At 47.3% G+C, this 18,072-nt stretch overlaps 1 protein-coding gene across 4 annotated transcripts in view; it reads left to right on the top strand.

Moving 5' to 3' along the window:
- Galnt15 (polypeptide N-acetylgalactosaminyltransferase 15) overlaps positions 1–18,072 on the top strand; it is a 40,400-nt gene that overhangs the window by 19,360 nt on the left and 2,968 nt on the right. Inside the window, exons 3-9 of one of the 4 annotated variants that reach the window (XM_036176724.1) lie at positions 925–1,129; positions 5,053–5,220; positions 6,728–6,845; positions 8,092–8,286; positions 10,687–10,818; positions 11,207–11,311; positions 14,057–14,200. In XM_036176724.1, coding sequence (XP_036032617.1) covers positions 925–1,129; positions 5,053–5,220; positions 6,728–6,845; positions 8,092–8,286; positions 10,687–10,818; positions 11,207–11,311; positions 14,057–14,200 — 1,067 coding nt within the window. Of the gene's footprint in view, positions 1–924; positions 1,130–5,052; positions 5,221–6,727; positions 6,846–8,091; positions 8,287–10,686; positions 10,819–11,206; positions 11,312–14,056; positions 14,201–18,072 lie in introns of those variants that run through there. The other 3 variants (XM_036176726.1, XM_036176725.1, XM_036176727.1) reach the window with 3 other exon arrangements.

An 18,072-nucleotide genomic window follows, 5' to 3' on the forward strand; every position in this document is an offset into this window, starting at 1 on the left:
ATTCTCCCATCTTGAATTTGCCAGCCTGGCCCTTGCAGAGGGTTAGCAAGGAATTGTGTGGGGTTAGCAAGGCACATTTGGCCAGCATTTGTTGAGTTTGATGGGCAGGCAGTGGGCTGGGCTGGTTGGTAAAAGTATCTGAAGTCCCTTTGGGTCCCTGCTGGGGCAGAGTTCTCTGGAGAGCAGGCCTGTTGTCCCTTCCTGACAGCTGAGGAGCTGCATTGGTTCCTGCTGTGAACTCAAGCCCTGACTTCCCTCAGTGATGGAGTAGGACCTGAGAGTTGTAAGATGAAATAACCCCGCCCCCCTTGCGACACCCCAAGTTGCTATTGGTCATTGTGTTTTATCACAGCAGAAACCTAACTAAGACAGGCTTCCTCCCAAGGCCTCAGCTGCAGCCCTTCCCACCCTAGGGCGTCTAGATCCTTGGCTACCAGCTAAACCACAGCCTTTACATCCTTTCTGAAGCTCCCAGCTGGAAGTACCCTTGGTTTCTCATCCCTCTCCTCTTCTCAGACTCAGCCTGCCACAGGGATGAAACCTCTGAGACAACACCTCAGTGGACTACCAGCTGCAGGTTCATGACCCTGTTCTTAACCCCTTGTCCTCTGTCTTTGGACAGGTTCTCTGGATGAGAGCCGAAGCTGGGATGCAAGAGCAGGTGGTTTTTTTGAGGGGTGTACTCTCATTTGGAGGTCAGTTGCAAGATCGCTCTTCTTCTGGTTTTCCACTCCTGCCCCCTGGTGGTTAAGAGAGAGAACTGTGTGCCATCCCAAACCTTAGAAATGGCCACCCTTTAGAAACACATTGGAGGCTCAGAATCTGGTTCCCACTAGGGTTTCTGAGTGACCTCTGCAATGCTCATCACAGTCCTGTTTGATGTGGCATCCTTGACCCCCATTGACAGGACCCTGTCCATTCCAGAACAGCTGAAGTCTGCTCTCAGTGACTATGTGGCCAGGCTGGAGACCGTGAAGTTGATCAGGAGCAACAAGAGGCTGGGCACCATCGGGGCCAGGATGCTGGGGGCCACCAGGGCCACCGGGGACGTGCTGGTCTTCATGAATGCCCGCTGTGAGTGCCACCCTGGATGGTTGGAGCCCCTCCTCAGCAGAATAGCTGATGACAGGTAACTCATTCCACCAGGGATCTGCAAAGCGGGGAGAGGGTGTGGGTGAGATACCCCAGCCCAGTCACTCTGAGAACAGAGCACCCACCCACCATTTGAGAAGTGCCTTTGGTCTCCACTAACTGCTGTCTATTCCTTGGGGTTTCCAGATGCTTGAGCCTTGTAGGAAATGTGGGGAGTTCCTGTTGGAAGGGAGGCTAGAGAACAGCTTCTGCAAGGTCCAAATACAGCCGGTCCTGCTAAGCTGCACAGGAAGGGCAGCACACACCATGCTTGTCATTAACCTGGACTTTGACATAGTTCCCACAGAGACTGTAACACATTGTGGAGGAACAAATTTTTAAACTAGCCTAGACCACAGGTGACCCATGCCCAGGAAGAAGGCATTAGATTCTCCCATCCCTAGCATTTTTGATGACTAACTTTCTTTGCTCCTCTGTAGTACACACAGGGCTCCTAATTTTCTAAGTAAGTCAAGTTCTGGGGAATGTGGAATTGAGAGGGCCTCACCACATCCCATAGGTCAACATTGCTTTGACCCTGATCATGCTGTCTTCCCCACTCCCTCTTTCTCTCCACTGCCGTCCATCATGCCCCTCAATGTGAATATCCTATTCAGAAAAGCATAACCCTGGTAACCAGCTCACCTAGGAGTGTGGGGAGGGCTCAGCCATTCACCACCCCTGCCACTCAGGCCTGAGACACAACAGGACCTCCTGGCTCCCAGCCAGATGGAGCTGTCAGAACCAGACCTCATGGTTCCTATTCTTGCACTCTGTGGCTTAAGTTGGGGGTAATCACACAGAAGAGAAACATTTCTAAACCAAGACCCAATTGGCCCAATAAACTGTTTGGCCCAATTCCACGATGAACATGCTTTTGGCCTACATTCCAGTAAGTAAAGGTATTGTGTGCTAAGTTTAGCACCAGACTGAGGGCAAGACAAGTTCATCAAGCCTACAGGGAGGCTATCTTTGATTCTGTTCCATGTACCAGCTCCCCCCAAATCCTGGAGCTCTTGCTGATCAGAAGGTTTCTGGACCATTCCCTTTGTGTGATCCCCACCATGGTGTAGCGGATGGGTGACTCGGGGTACCTTGGAGATCATCATGTTCTCTACTCATGATTTCACATTGAAAACCTGTTTGGGAACTAACTAATGTTCTCTCCTGTCCCACTCTTCAGTAACGCCCCTCCCTGCCCTGTGCAGTGGCTTTCTGCTTCTGTTTCTGGAGGAGGGAAACTGAGGCTCAGAGAGGCGAAATCATGTGCAGAGTATGAAGGACAGGCCTCTGGTCGGGCTGTCTGGTACCAACTGAAGCCGTTCTTAAGAACCCCTGAAGCCGTTCAGAGAGAAATGGCCTCACTTGTTCTTTCCCTGGTGCTGGGACATGTTAAACACGGATATCATTCTTCATGCCAGCCTCTTCCATGAATGCCAGCTCAGAGCTCCATTGTTCTCACTGTAGGTGGAGGCAGAGGGATGCAGCCGAGTCTCAGCAGTCCTTGGCTGTTATACACGTGACACCCTCAGAAATTCCAGTAGCCTCTCTTCCACCCTCCCCTCCATGCCCCATCCCCTCCCATGCCCCATCCCCTCCCATATGTGTGTGTGTGTGTGTGTGTGTGTGTGTGTGTGTGTGTGTGTGTGTGTTAGTTATGCCTGCCCCCAGAACCTCTAGTCTTGGGTGTGTGATGTGGCCTTCTCCTCACATGCCCACTGCTCTGCTCTCTGGGATTCCACTATCTTTTTATCCTCTCACAGACTTCATGGCTCCTGGCTCCTCTACTTCTTGTGGCCCACCTTGTCCAGCTCATTGAGAACCTGAAAGAAAGTCACCTCTGCAATCTGAGGGATCCTCTCTGGACTCTCTACACAGAAACACTCTGAGCACTGGGCAAGTCTAGGATCCCCTTTCTAATCTGTGTAGCTTCCTTGGGGACTTGGTACATCAGCTCTTCTGAGCTGCCTGACACCTGCTCTCACCACACTACACACCACACCATACCACACCATACACCACACCACACTACATCACACATCACACCACAGCACAGCACATCACACCACACCACACCACACCACACCACACCACACCACGCCATACCATACCACACCACACCACACTACATCACACACCACACCACAGCACAGCACATCACACCACACCACACCACACCACACCACACCACACCACGCCACGCCATACCATACCACACCACACCACACTACATCACACACCACACCACACCACACCACACCACGCCACACCACACCACACCACACCACACCACACCACACCACACCACACCACACCACACCACACTACATCACACACCACACCACACCACAGCACATCACACCACACCACACCACACCACACCACACCACACCACACCACACCACACCACACTACATCACACACCACACCACACCACACCACACCACACCACACCACACCACACCACACCACACTACATCACACACCACACCACACCACACCACACCACACCACGCCACACCATACTACACCACACCACACCACACCACACCATGCCTTAGTGAAGGGAAGCTGCTCTGGCCAAAGTGCTGCTCTCTGAGAGAGAAGAGCGATGGGGCTACTGCCTCTGGAACCTGGGTCCGGAGACATTCTGTGGACCCAGTGTCTCCAAAGGAGGAAAAACTCTCTAGCACCTCCATCACCCAGGTGCAGTGGGAGTCCAGAGGGACAGGGTGCAGCCAGATAGCTGCCTTGCAGAGCCATGGCTCCCTCCACACCCTGGCCAAAGCATCTGGAGTCCATGACCAGCCCTGGCCCCTCATCCTGACAGTGACTAGCTTGGCCCCTGGCCAGGTGGCAACTTTGAAACGTTTATTGTTCACCTTTACTGCCCTCAGACATGTGTCACGGCGACTGGTTATGTTGTAAGAAGGCCACTTTCTTTCCTAGTGTTACAGGTTTATTTAGTGTGTGTGTGTGTGTGTGTGTGTGTGTGCAACACAAGTGTGCTGTGACCACAGAGACCAGAAGAGGATGTCAGATCATCTGGAGTTGAAGTGAAGAAAGGCTCTTGTGAGCTCCTGACGTGGGTGATGGGAACTGAACCTGGATCCTCTGAAAGAGTCACAAGGAAGAGTTTTAGCTGAGCCCTCTCTCCAACCCTGGAGTAAGATGTCTCAGTGTCTTATTTTATTTAGGAAAATTGTAAAAGTAAATATGCAATTTTACAACATGTATAGTATTTGAGCTGAGTGGTACACTATCCCTATAACTGTAGAAAACAACCCTACATAGAAAACAACTGGTTTTGGGTAGGCCTGGGATGCTGATTGGTGGACGGCAGCTTCCTTATAAAACAGCAGTGTGAGCAAGGGTATCTGCCATACCCACCTTCCAGCTTCCTTGTGCTGTCTGCCAACTCTAATGCCTAACCAAGCAAGGCAGAGAATCACACATCTAAAAAAGGCGATTTCTAAAGGAAAGGGGCACTCTCTAGGAAGAGCTAAATGACTGTTCTCCCAAGTTGTATCCCACAACTGGCTGCCCAGGGCCCTGTCTGAAGCATATCAAGTTATATGCAGATATAGTACAGTGACATACAACATGGGCTACATGTCTAATTAAACCAGTCATGTTACAAAGTAAAAACATCTGAAATTAATTTTAATAGTGTAAACCCAGTATATTAAAAATATAATATCAGTATGTAATCAATATAAAATTTACTGAAAGTTTTTCATCCTTTTTTTCTTATTAATTCTTCTAAATTGGGATTCTTATCTGAGACAAAGCACAGTTTCAAGGCTAAGAGGTATGAATGGCCTGTGGCTGCTGCACTGGGCCATACATTACACAGATCTTGTTTCCGTTCCTTAGCTAGTGAGTGGTCTGCATCGTAGTTTGATCCTCTGCTCTTTCCAGGAGCCGAGTGGTGTCTCCAGTCATAGACGTGATTGACTGGAAGACACTTCAGTACTCTCCAGCCCAGGAGCCGCAGCGAGGGGTGCTGGACTGGAAGTTGGATTTCCGATGGGAGCCTCTGGGGGAGCAGGAGCAGAAGGCCCGCCCATCCCCCATCAGCCCTATCAGGTGAGCCCTGCCACAGCCTGCCCTTCCCTGAGCTCCACACTTGGACAGCAAGCCCTGTCACCTGAGTGCCAGCTTCTTGATGACAGTGCCTAGCACACCAGGTGGATATGGAAACCAAACAAGCTGGTGTGTAAAAAGCATCCAGCCAGCTACAATGCTTCCGTCATCGTGATATCAATGAAGTCCAGTGAAGATAGTCAGGGAAGCTGTCTTGCAGAAGATTCTGTCCAGGGTGAGGATGAGGAAGAAGCTGAGCTGACCTCGACCCCAGATAACACAACTCCTTGGTCTCAGGTTCCTGCTCAGTGAGAAAGAAGACTTAGCTGGCCGAACACGGTGACACCATAATTCTCAGAATAGATAACAACTTTGAAAGTTGCTGCTTCGGTGTTTGGTTTCTGAACAATTATTTTAGTTAAGTAGGTTTTTTAATTAGAAGTTTTCTGCTGGGTAACAAGCCATTTCAAATTAGTGTGTGAAACAACAGCATTCTCCAAGCTCACAGACTGTGGCTCATGAATTCTGGAATGGCTCTACTTCACTGTGCCAGGATACATACAGATTCAATTCCCAACATCATGACGACGGAAATCCAGGGTAGCCAGCTCCTAAACCACACACTTCCCTGATATGCTAAGCTGGATGGCTGGTCCACATCCATAGTTGACAACTGATAACCACAATCCAAAGCTCTCTGAAAGCCTCGTTTGTTGTCATAATGCACTGGGCAGCAGATGTGTACCTGAGCTGACATGGTGCCTGAGCCCACTCTGAGAGTAGTTACATGCTGACTGAAGAAGTTTCTGAGCACCACACTAAAGGATGCAGTGGTCAAAGCTGAGAGGCAGTATGTCATGGATGCCCCTTTTTAAAATCCAAAAATTCTGAATTAAGAATTCAGAAGAGCCAGATGTTGGTGCACACCTGATAACCCAAGAGAAGATCATGAGTTTGAGGCCAGTCTGTGCTGCACAGTGAGACCTTGTCTCAAAAAACAAAACAGAAAAGACAAACAAGCAACAACAACAACAACAAAGAAAAACAGCAGCACTATGAATTTCAGAGAGGAATAGCGAACTGTTTAGCTTTGTCTTTCAAATATGCAAGTATGATGCCTGGCAATGTATGCAACTCTTTATTCCAATCCCTACAAACCAAAATGTGAACTGTTTTTTTTTTTTTTTTTTGTGGATGGTTGTTTTATCCCAGTTAGAGGTGAGGAAATCAAATGGAGAGAGGTAACATATCTAGGGTCCTCTAGAAGAGCAGCAAACACTCGTTACTGTTGAAACATTTCTCCAGCTCCCAGTTCTCTTTATAAAATGCTTGGATTTCAAACATTGTTGCTCCACTCTGGTCTTGTGGATCAAAATGTTAAGCTCCACCAGAGCCCGGAGTCGGCGGTCTCACTCGATGGACCTGCCTCTGGGAAGCCCCACCCAGCCCCTGTTTTTGAGTTTGGGGTTGCACTGTAGTGTTAAGTCTCTCATGTGACTTCTCTGTTCAGGAGCCCTGTGGTACCCGGAGAGGTGGTGGCCGTGGATAGACATTACTTCCAAAACACTGGAGCTTATGATCCTCTCATGTCACTACAGGGTAGTGAAAATCTTGAGATGTCATTCAAGGTAGGTTCTATGTCAACAGTGAACATGGTGGTAAATCTGGAGTCATGTATGTATGTATGTATGTATGTATGTATGTATGTATGTATGTAGTCAGCTTAGAGGCAGACATTAGAAAGGGCAAATGTTGGGAATAAGCTTGTGGGTAAATTACATAATTTGTCACTGCAACAAGATAAGTCAAACCTTCCGTCTCCTCCCAGGCCATGTCTCTGGTGAGCTACCTTGACTTTACTCTCAGCCTCCTCTGTGAACTTGACTTTCAAGATCCTTATCAGGAGAAGATGTACTATCAGTTATTCAAATCTCAGTGAAGGCAATCCAGAGCCTCTGGCACTTTCTCCATTTGTGGTACCCTTAGCATCTAGGGGATCTTTTACAGCACCCACCAGCCAGATGTGAAACCGTTCTTGGCACTGAGTAGTTCCATCCAAACAATGGGTGTTCTCTTGATTTAGGACCTGCTGGGCTTAGCTGGGCTTAGCTGGCCTCTCCATCCTGGGAATCAGCCACCACCCACACTTTCTGTTCCACACTGGTTCTAGCATTGTACTTGCCTTTCAGTCACACCTACTGCCCCAAACCCAACCCAGCAAAGTTGTCTATCATCTAACATGGGTAGACCAATCTAATGTGAATGTGGGAATTACATCAAGCTTGTAGTTTGCATAATGTCCAAGTTTGTTATTTCTCTAAAAAATGAAGGATGCCTGCAGTGCTCTCTGAGTCCCTGAGTCCTCTGAGGTATCCTGGGGAGTAGGGTTGGAGAACCCATGCCCAGTGTGTTTTTAGTTCTTGAACCACAGCCTGTCCCAGCACTATTCAATTGCAATTTCTGTCACCAAGTATAGAATGAAGGGTTCTTGACAGTGAGCAGTGGGGACCTGGGAGAAGCTTCTGGAAAGAGTGAAGAAGGCTAAGAAAGCTGTGCTTTCATCTCTACTGTCTTTGCGGAAGACAACACAGTGTTTTAGAAATTCCCTAGCCACTGCTGACATATTTTCTCTGTGAAAACATCCTCTGGTAGTGGTGGGGGTGGTGTGTGCCGATCCTGCATTGCTTTGTGTGCTGACTCTGCACATGTTTCTGCCCCTCCCCCATGCTGCCCTGCTGCTCACACTCTTGGATGGAGGAACTGCATTCTGGGGATCTGAACTGGTCATTCTGGCTTGACGTCCTGGTTTTCTGCCAGCTGCTCACAGACAGGGAAGTAGAAGAAAGAGCCATTCACCTTCTCCTTCTGTGACAGGCATGGCTTTGTGGTGGCTCCGTTGAAATCCTTCCCTGCTCTCGAGTGGGACACATCTACCAAAGCCAAGATGCCAGCACCAGGACTGATCCTGAGGTCATTCTGAGAAGCAAGGTCCGAATTGCTGAGACCTGGCTGGGGTCCTTCAAAGAAACCTTCTACAGGCACATCCCAGAGGCCTTTGCCCAGAGCAAGGTAAGGATGGGCTGCTAGGGGTCTTTGACCAACATAAGGTCAGCAGGTTAAGGTTGGCCAAGAAGAACCCTCTCCCTTTCTGGTTTGAGCTTGCTTGAGTTGGGCCTCTGGAGAAACCTTTCTACCTGGTGGGGCTGTCCTCTGTCCCTCTCATCACCTCCCTGGAGTACCACAGTTGACCTTGGCCTGGAATTCACACTGTTATGGGATTCTGAACTGGAGGCAACCTTTCCACACAAGGCCAGAGGAGAGGTGGGTCCAGATAGGGATGAGTCACATCTCTCAGCGTTCTTTCTTCCTGAGTGGCCATCAAGGGTTAAGGAATATCCAAGACAAAGAACAGATTTGAGTATAAAAATAAATATGAAGACTCAAAAAAGCCACAGAAAAGTTGACATTTTAAACAGGTAGTTAAATGTCCCCCAGTTCACTACTGGTTGGTCAGTTCCTGTGCAGTGATGCACAGGTGATAATGAGCCACAGGCTGCCATGACACTCACTGCACTTCAAGTAGGGTCCCAAAAGAGTAAACAGTTGGGAAACTGTTCCTGAAAGTCCCTCAGCAACCCAGTGCTGGATAGCATAAATGAAGGCAGGATCATTAGAGAGACACACCCATGCCCACTACATGCAGGGAAGTCAGACAAGGGTGAAACATGCAGGAGCCCCAGTACTCCCTTTTCTTGAAGTCCTCAGGATTTTGTTTTTCTTTATCCAGACCTACCCCCTACCTACAGCAGACTGACCTACAGACAAGTCTCAGAACTCACTGAATGTCTGTTTGTCTCTTTAATGGGAGATGACACTCAAAATTTCAGTTCGCCGGGCAGTGGTGGTGCACGCCTTTAACCCCAGCACTCGGGAGGCAGAGCCAGGCAGATCTCTGTGAGTTCAAGGCCAGCCTGGGCTACAGAGTGAATTCCAGGAAAGGCACAAAACTACACAAAGAAACCCTGTCTCGAACCCCCCCCCCCAAAAAAAAATTTTTTTTTTTTTCAGTTCAATCCCAAGGCCTCAGTAGCTAGAGTTCTCTCTGGGCCACCCTGCATGACTCCAAGCATCACCCAAAGTATCATCCGCTCTCTTTGTACACGGGAGGGACCCTACTACTGTAGCTTCCAGTTGGGTTTGTAGAGAAGCATTGGAGATGAATGGGCAGTTCTCACCAGGACTCCACGCAATCCTAAATCTAGACATTCCAGAAATACTCCTTAGAAAAGTACTTCCACATGGCTGCATGGGATCACTCAGATACCAGAGGAGGGCTTGGAGGAAGATCCTGAAGCCTCTGAGGGTTGAGCTAAAGAGTTTAGGCTTTACCCACTTGACAGTGGGGAGTAGGTACCCTTCTACAGAGTTCTAAAAGGTACCACAGAGTTGCTGCAGCTTTTGATGCCTGGGCTTTCTTTAGGCTGGAGCATCACTGGTATGTTTTTTTGTTTTTGTTTTTGTTTTTTCCTTTCATGTAATGGATGTCTATTACTAAATTTTCTCTTTGCTTTTAGAGGATACTTGTTTAATATCAATACAGACTTCATTTATAAAGAACCCATAAAAAAGAATTAAATATATCTAGGCTTCTGATTCACTTAACCAACCCTCCACTAGACAGGCTCATTAGAACACAGCATGCTGGATGAGGTCAGCCTAATACAGCATACATTTACAGCCTGCTTGGCCCCAGTGTGTCTTACTAAAAACCAGAGACTACCAAGGCAGAACATTGATGTGGACATCAACCCCTCTCTTTTTTATTTCCCCTTTCCCATCCCTCCTCCCTCCTTTCCCACACCCCTCTCTACATATTTGATTATTCCAACCCCTCCTTAAAGCTTCTTTCTCCCAGGAAATTTATTACCAGCACAGCCTAAATCATAAAACTAGTGTTGAGGGCCGGTGTCCATCCTACAGTTGTTTATAAAGGGAGGGGCCAGTGTAGCCTAAATGAATGGTTCATTGATGGAGAAAACAGACACTCAAGGAAGAAGAAAAACCAACTTGCCTTTCCTCAGCCCCCACCCTTGCAATTTCCCAACTTACTTCATCTCCACTACCCCTGGGCCAGCTCATAGTACAACCCAGGTACAGAGCCCATCATTTCTTCACATTCCAGAGAAAAAGACTTTAAGGCATAGACATCATGGTCTTCATAGCCTGAAGATTTGGGGGTCTGTGAGAAGAGGTATACTGCTTCCAATCTCTCTGGTTCCATGCCTCTCTAGAGAAGTTACTGGGTCTGTAACTTCTAAACCTCTCTCAGCATATGAGCTTTCCTCCTGTTTGCAGTCCTATCCTGATCCTTCTGCCTCTTCATGTCTACCTCTATTTCTCCCCTACTTGGTGGGTTTGGGGGAAATACGCTTTCCTGGCTTCACTCCCCATGTCCTTCTCCAATGGCAGGTTGCAAAGCCAGACTGCATGGAACGCCTGAAGCTACAAAGGAGGCTGGGTTGTCGGACGTTCCACTGGTTTCTGGCCAATGTCTACCCTGAGCTGTATCCATCTGAGCACAGACCCAGGTTCTCTGGAAAGGCAAGGCATGGCCCAGGGGAGGTGGGAAAGAAAGGAGAGAGAGGGTCACTTGCCAAGACAAGAATGTTCATCCCTTAACTAGGCAACCAGTTACAGGCTCAGCAGGGTTTCAGAGGCCTTTGGACTCCCCATCTCTGCCTCCCTGTCAGCCAGAGGAAAGCAGCAGTGTTACCCTGTGACCCATGCCAGATCCTTCACCAAAATTCATGTGGCCTGACTCCTCCTGAAGGCTTGTGTCTTAAGATAAGTGACTTGGGCTTGACCCAGCTCACTGTGACTGAAGCACACCCTTTGGGATATGCTCTAAAGAGGACAGAGGGTTAGAGTCTACTCCATTCATCTTCATAGTGGAGGTCAGATTCACATCTTTGTGGATGTTCACTTTCAGCTCCACAACACTAGACTTGGCTTCTGTGCAGACTGCCAAGCAGAAGGGGACATCCTGGGCTGCCCCATGACATTGGCCCCTTGCAGTAACAACCGGCAGCAACAGGTGGGTGATGATGCTTCTCTGGGAGTGGGTGAAGTTTCCTAGGGTGCTCTTTAATTCCCTTCAAAGTAGCTCCTCTCTGTGGTCCTATGTCCCATGACAGGTTGTGGTCTCCCACTGTAATGACTTGTCACAGGTCTGTCCACATCATCCTCACCTTAGACCCGGACCAGTATCAAAGAATGGAGCATCTCAGTTATAAGGAAGGAAGAGGCTACTTAGCCAGCCCTTGAATCTGGCAGAGGAGGAAACTGTCATAGAACCACCAACCCAGGAATGTCCACCTTAGATCCTCCAATCTTGAGGAAGGGTCCAAGGGTCTGAGTAGAAAAGAAGTAATGGAGTCGGGAGAAGGGTTTAGATTCACATGGACTCTTTGGCCATTAGGAAGTTCACTGTCATCCTTGGAATGTGTCTTATTTGCTTCAATTTTTCATCATAGGAAAAGCTGACCAAGGTAACAGAAAGCTGTCCATCCTGGCTGAGAGGTCTTGGGTCCACTTCTTTTCAGAACTTGAATAACTTCTCAGTGTAGACTGGCCCCAGATCTGGTTCAGACTGTCATGGGGGTTCCTTTGAATTGAGCTGTCATACTTTAAAGTTACCTAATGAAAGTAAACAAGAGTTAAGTGAGACCCAGAGAGCCTGAGGAGAAGGGGGAAGCATCTCCATGGGAAGTTTGGGGCCCAGCCTTGCAGTGCCAGCCTAGAGAGCTGGGGGCAGGCTCCAGGCCTGGACAGAACACAGGGAAGGAGCTGGCTCAGGACTCACTTGGTCTCTTGCATCTGTGTACCTCACCATTCTCTCCTAAAATGCCAGTGGGCATTCATACCAGATATATCAGATAGCTTTCACACCCCTAGGCTCTAAACACCTGACAGAAACAAGGGAGGGAAGGTGCTGTTGTTGTTGTTGTTTTGGTGGTGGTGGTGTATAGTTTTTAGCTCATGGTCTCAGGAGAATTTCAGTTTACTGTGAGAAGGTCATGGCCCTGGAAGTGACTTGGTCCATGGTGGCAGAAGCATGAGACATTTGGTAGCTTGCTCACATGGTGCAGACTGAAGAGCAGAGAAAGCAAGCCAGATGCACACACTCCTCAGAGGCTTGCCTCTAGTGATCTGCTTCCAGCAGTCAGGCCCCACCCCCTAAGGCCCCACAGCCTTCCAAGCGGGGCCATAAGCTGGGGCATGTGAAGCATTAGCCCATGGAGGATGCTTCACGTTTAACCCATAGCACTAGACACAAGAGATGAGTACAAATGTGGAAGTCACATGTTAGGGTGACAGCTGTCTCCATCTTGACTGACATCTGGACCCAGGTTTGAGTCAAGTTCCCACTGGTTAGCTGTGAGATCTCAGCAGGCTTTTTATCATCTGAGTCTCAGTTTCTTCATGTGCTATGGGCTTCCTTTAGACAAAGAGAATATTTGTTCTGTGTATTTTTTTTTAAATTAGTGAGGTCTTGTGGAGCCTGAAATATTGGAAAGTCAATAAGCTGACTCCCTCACCAAGGTGGGGCTGGGGGTGGGGCCGCGGCGGCGACTAGATATGTGCTAGATAAGAAGAATATGAAATGCCCCTTTCCAGGCACAGTTCATTGAGTTTGCAAGAATGAAAGGAAATAAAGAACCAAGACCTAAAACTTAAGTGGCAAATAAAAATTTGTGTGAGCTGGGTGGGCTTCCTTGAGAGGTGACAGGGCTCACCCACCTCTGGAGCTCAGCAGTGTGGCTGCAGGCAGGGAGAAGCAAGGAGGGCCCCGCTTCAGCTCAGGAGAGATGAGGTTTGGAACTTTGTATTACCCGGCTTTGACCGTCACAGGGTAATCTGTGCTTGCAAAGCTGTGCTAAAAATATCTCCCTATGACCACAAGGAAACAAGGAAGTCATTCATCACTGCAGATGAGATTTTGAGTAGGAAAAAAATTACTCTCCCCTGAGAGTCGCCCACAAGCCTCTGAGATGTGCTTAGGGTTCAAATTTATGCTAACTGTGCTGTTTGGGAATTTTCAAGTACGGAAGACCACTATATTTAATTTGCAAATTAGCAGGGTCTAATGCAAATTTAAGATGTGCTGTCTCTAATTCGACAGTTATTATGAATTTCAAGACAGTGGCAGCAATGCTTAAAGTGAATAGATTGAACCAAGAGCATGAAACCTTTCTGAACACAGGGCTCACACGACTGAGCAGGCTGCACATCCATGATGCCAGTGCTGTCTCAGAGTCACACAGTTAACATAAAAATCAGTTCATATTGCATCTGGCAAGAACAAACAGAAGATAGTTTTGCCAAAACATGCCATCCAATTGGTAAGCACAGGAGCCTCACAGTTAAAGCCCCTCTGTAAAGGTACACACAATTCAGCTTTCTAAAATCCTGGAGGCAATGGGGACCACGATGGAGACAATGGGAACCTTGACCAAGAGTCTGCAGACACCATAGACAACAGGGAAATTAGCGACAGTGAAAAGATGTCTCTAGAAGAAAATCAACCTGGGCTTTAGCCTTTTAAAACAGCCTTATCTACATACAGACAATAGCAGGATGCCACAGAAGCCTGCCAGGATGTGGAAATAGGAATTGTGAGAAAGCCCAAGGTGCTGGGACTTCAGAATCCAGGAAGAGCCTTGCTGTCTGCCCCTGTGGAATCTGAAGAATGCAGCTCTGCTGTGTGTTCCTTTGTCTCCTCATGGCTCTGGAGAGGGTGTCTTTTGGGCTATGTTAACTGCCATCCCCTCTACCACAGAACCTGCAACACACCAGCAGGAAGGAGATTCTCTTTGGCAGTCCACGGCAGTTGTGCTTCGACATCAGAGGAGAACAGGTGATTCTGCAGAAGTGCACAGAGGAAGGCCCTACCATCCATCAACAGCACTGGGAATTCCAGGAGGTAATTAATCCATTCCAGAAATGCTGATCACAAGGAACTTCCTGGCAGCTGACCTTGTTAGCATGGCAGCCTGGGCTCTTCCAGGACATCAGGTACTCTCCATGACAGTACTTCTGTTGTTAAACCTAATGACTTGACACTAGGGTCTCTGGTGAGAGTAAAATCAACCCAGCCTATGGAGATGTACTAATTTGTCACTACACCTTTGACAGGTTATTAGCTTGGATCACAGGTAGGATGGTATGTTATGCTCAGATCGCAGGGACCCCCAAAAGACCACCATGGAGACTGAATCCTAAAAGCAAAGAGCCTTTATTTCAAGCTCGGATCTTGGTTCTTCTGTCTGCTCGACACAGTGGTGAGAGCAGAGAGCCCTGAACTTAGGTGGGGCAGAGTTATTGTCATAGCAGAGGTTGGGGTGAGGGGATTTCCAGGGTCCAGGACCCTGATTGGCTGACAATTGTCTAGGGGTATCTGTAAAACAAACAAAAAAATAGGTGTGTGATAGACCCAAGGATATCTGGCCACCTTATCTAATGGTTGGAATGTTTGGGATGTCAGGTACTTCCTCACTCCCGGGTGGATCCCTGGGTGTTATCAGCTTAAGGCTTTTCCTGGATCTGGGTGTTGCCTCCCAGTAAGCCTGTCACAGAAGCTGTGTCTAGTCCCCTAAGCCTGTCATTTTGGGTCATGACTTGTTGGCTTTAGTGTTTTCTTTGACTGATGAGTCTATTTCTTCTACCGTATCTTCAACACTAGACACTAGAGATCCTCTCTTCCATCTCTTGCATTTTTTTTTTTTTTGGTTTTTCGAGACAGGGTTTCTCTGCAGCTTTGGAGGCTGTCCTGGAACTTGCTTTGTAGACCAGGCTGGCCTCGAACTCACAGAGATCCACCTGCCTCTGCCTCTGCCTCCCGAGTGCTGGGATTACAGGCGTGCGCCATCACCACCCAGCTCATCTCTTGCATTCTGTTGGTTATACTTTCATCTGAAGTTCCTGTTCGTTTACTCAGATTTTCTATTTCCAGCATTCCCTCTGCTTGTGTCTTTTTCATTTTTTCTATTTCCCTCTTTAGGTCTTGGACTGTTTCCCTCATTTGTTTCATTGCTTTTTCATGATTTTCTTTCAGGGATTTATTGTTTTCTTCTGCTTTATTTGTCCTTTCCTCTAGTTTTTTTTTTATAGCGTTTTTCCCATTTTTTGTTTGTCTGTTCCTCCACTTTATTTTTGATTTCTTCTATATAAGGCTCTAGCCTCTTCATGATGTTACTTATAAGGTTGTTTTCTTCTGCTTCTTTCATTCCGTGATGTTCAGGTCTAGCTGTTGGAGGAGGGCTGGGTTCTGGTGATGCTGTATTGCTCTTTATTTTGTTGTATGTACTTCTGCCTTGGCGTCTGCTCATCTCCTTGTGGATTCGTTCTTGATCTTATCAGCGCACTTGGTCCAGATAGAGCTGACAGATTCAGGAAGCCTCTCTCTGGGCCGGATGGGAGCTCTGGTCCAGGTGGGAGTGCTGGTGGCATAGGAGCTAGGGGCTGGTCTCTAAGTCTCAGGAAGTGGCTGATGGGTGTGGGGGCAGGGTGTGGAGATTGCATGGTCTGCCTGAAGTCTTAGAAAAGGGGAACCTTCCCGCGGGCCCTGCTGGATGGCCAGAAACTAAGGCCAAGTTGGTCAGGTCTTCCCCGGGATGGCTGGTGCCCAGGGGTAGGACCTAGGGGTGGTTGCCTCTCTGGGTGTGACCCCAGGCACTCACCTCTGGTCCAGATGGGAGCTCCGGGGCAGTATCAGTACGGGTACAATATAATTGGCTAAATCTTCCTGGGCTTCCATATTATTTTATTTTAGTTTGTCCATTTGCTCTGTTAGAACTTTTACAGCCCGTCTCTGGCATTGGGACATCCCGTGGTTAATCAGTCACCACCAAATGGCCTGGCTTTTGTCCTGTGTTTGGGGCACTCTTTTGTTAATTAGTTGCTACCAGATGGCTGTACTTTTAAGTTCCTGGGGCTGGTGCTGTCATTTCTGGGAGCTTGAAACTGGCCTGGGTTTATCTATATTAAGATATCTGAGGGTCTCACATCACCCACTTTGAGGCAAGCAAACTCCAGTTCAAGAAGATCCAATGCCCTCTTCTGGCCTCTGCTGGCACTTCGTGCAAATGGTGCACAGGCTAACACTCAGACATCCATAGATATAAAATAAAAATAAATCAATATTTTTAAAGTTAAAATATAAACATGTGGCTGTCATTTTCTTCATTTTAATGAATGTTCTGTTGTGAACATTTCATCACTTCTGTGAAGTTTTACTCCTATATTTCCTGTAAGGAAGTTCTAGAACCTTCCCAGAGGATACACACCAACAGAGAGAAAATAGGGGGACTTAAGTACTTAGTTAGGTGAATGAGCTGGCCCCACGTACAAAATTGGGAAAGGACCAGTCCTTCAGCATGACTGTGGACTTGACCATGAGACAAGTCCTTGCTGCAATGGAACAATCAGGAGATGGTCTCAGAACCTCAGTTCCGCTGTGAGTCCCTCTTGTTCTGTTCTGGTGAGGTTCTCTTTGGCCACCATCACTCTGTCTCAGCACCAAGGTCACTGTAACTGGAGTTTTCTCCAGTCCCACTCAGACCCGCAGCCACTCAGATTCAAATAAACACACAGACACTTATATTATTTAAACTGTTTGGCCTAATGGCTCAGGCTTCTTGCTAGCTAGATCTTACATCTTAAATTAACCCATTTCTATAAATCTATACCTTGCCACATGGCTCGTGGCTTACCGGTATCTTACATGTTGCTACTCATGGAGGTAGTTGGCAGCGTCTCCTCCTTCAGCTTTTTACTTCCCAGAATTCTCCTCTTTGTCCCATCTATACTTCCTGCCTGGCTACTGGCCAATCAGCACTTTATTTATCAACAAATCAGAGCATACAGAACATCCCACAGCAGGTCACTATATCTGCAATATACATCCATGCAATCTCCCCCTTCCATCCTTCCTGAGCTGATTCAGTGTACTACTAAGAAATAGATAGACTCATTTACAGTTTTTCTTCTCTTCAAATTCTGATTGGGTAAAATTAGTAGAACTCTGTACAGGTGACTCATAGAGGAGAGAAGAGGAAAATCTCATCATGGAAAATTTAAGCTGAATTTTCAGCAAGCAGCCAAAGGCAGAGCCAGGTGGATCTCTGTGAGTTTGAGGCCAGCCTGGTCTACAGAGGAAAAGAAATGAAATGAGACTGGGACTTTAGTCCTGTGATCTGGAGCAATTGCCCATTGAATGTAAGGCCCTGCAGTCAGTGTCCAGACTCGTAAGGAGGAATATATATGAAAGGTATCGTTCAGCCAGAAAAAGAATGAGTCACTGTTTTGATGGACTATTTATAATATAAAAGCACTGCAGACAATCCGAACACCTATCTATAGCTAAACAGAAAACATGGACACACAATTATCCTAAAGCTTTCCACTTAGAATTACTTACCTTCTAGAAGTAATTCCACCTAATGTAATATTACTACTCAGCCTTAAAGTAAAAGGAAGTCCTGTCATATGGTACAAGAGTGACCCCTGAGGACATTAAACTAGATTAAATAACACACACACATACTCACATCCCAAAACTGTATCATTCCACTTAATGCATTTAATGTAAAGCAGTTAAAGCCATAGATGCATGATGGTTACTAGTGGCTGGGGAAAGAAGAAAGGGGAATTATTGTTTAATGAGTAGAGAGTACATTTTTATAATAAAAAAGTCATGGAAAACTAATATATTTAACTTTTCTGAACTTTATAGTTGAAAATGCTTAAAAAGTGCCACATTTTGGTGTGGTTTTTACCACAGTAAAAAGAAAAAAA

The sequence above is a fragment of the Onychomys torridus genome, unplaced genomic scaffold (assembly GCF_903995425.1).
Source record: "Onychomys torridus unplaced genomic scaffold, mOncTor1.1, whole genome shotgun sequence".
NCBI classification, from domain to species: domain Eukaryota; kingdom Metazoa; phylum Chordata; class Mammalia; order Rodentia; family Cricetidae; genus Onychomys; species Onychomys torridus.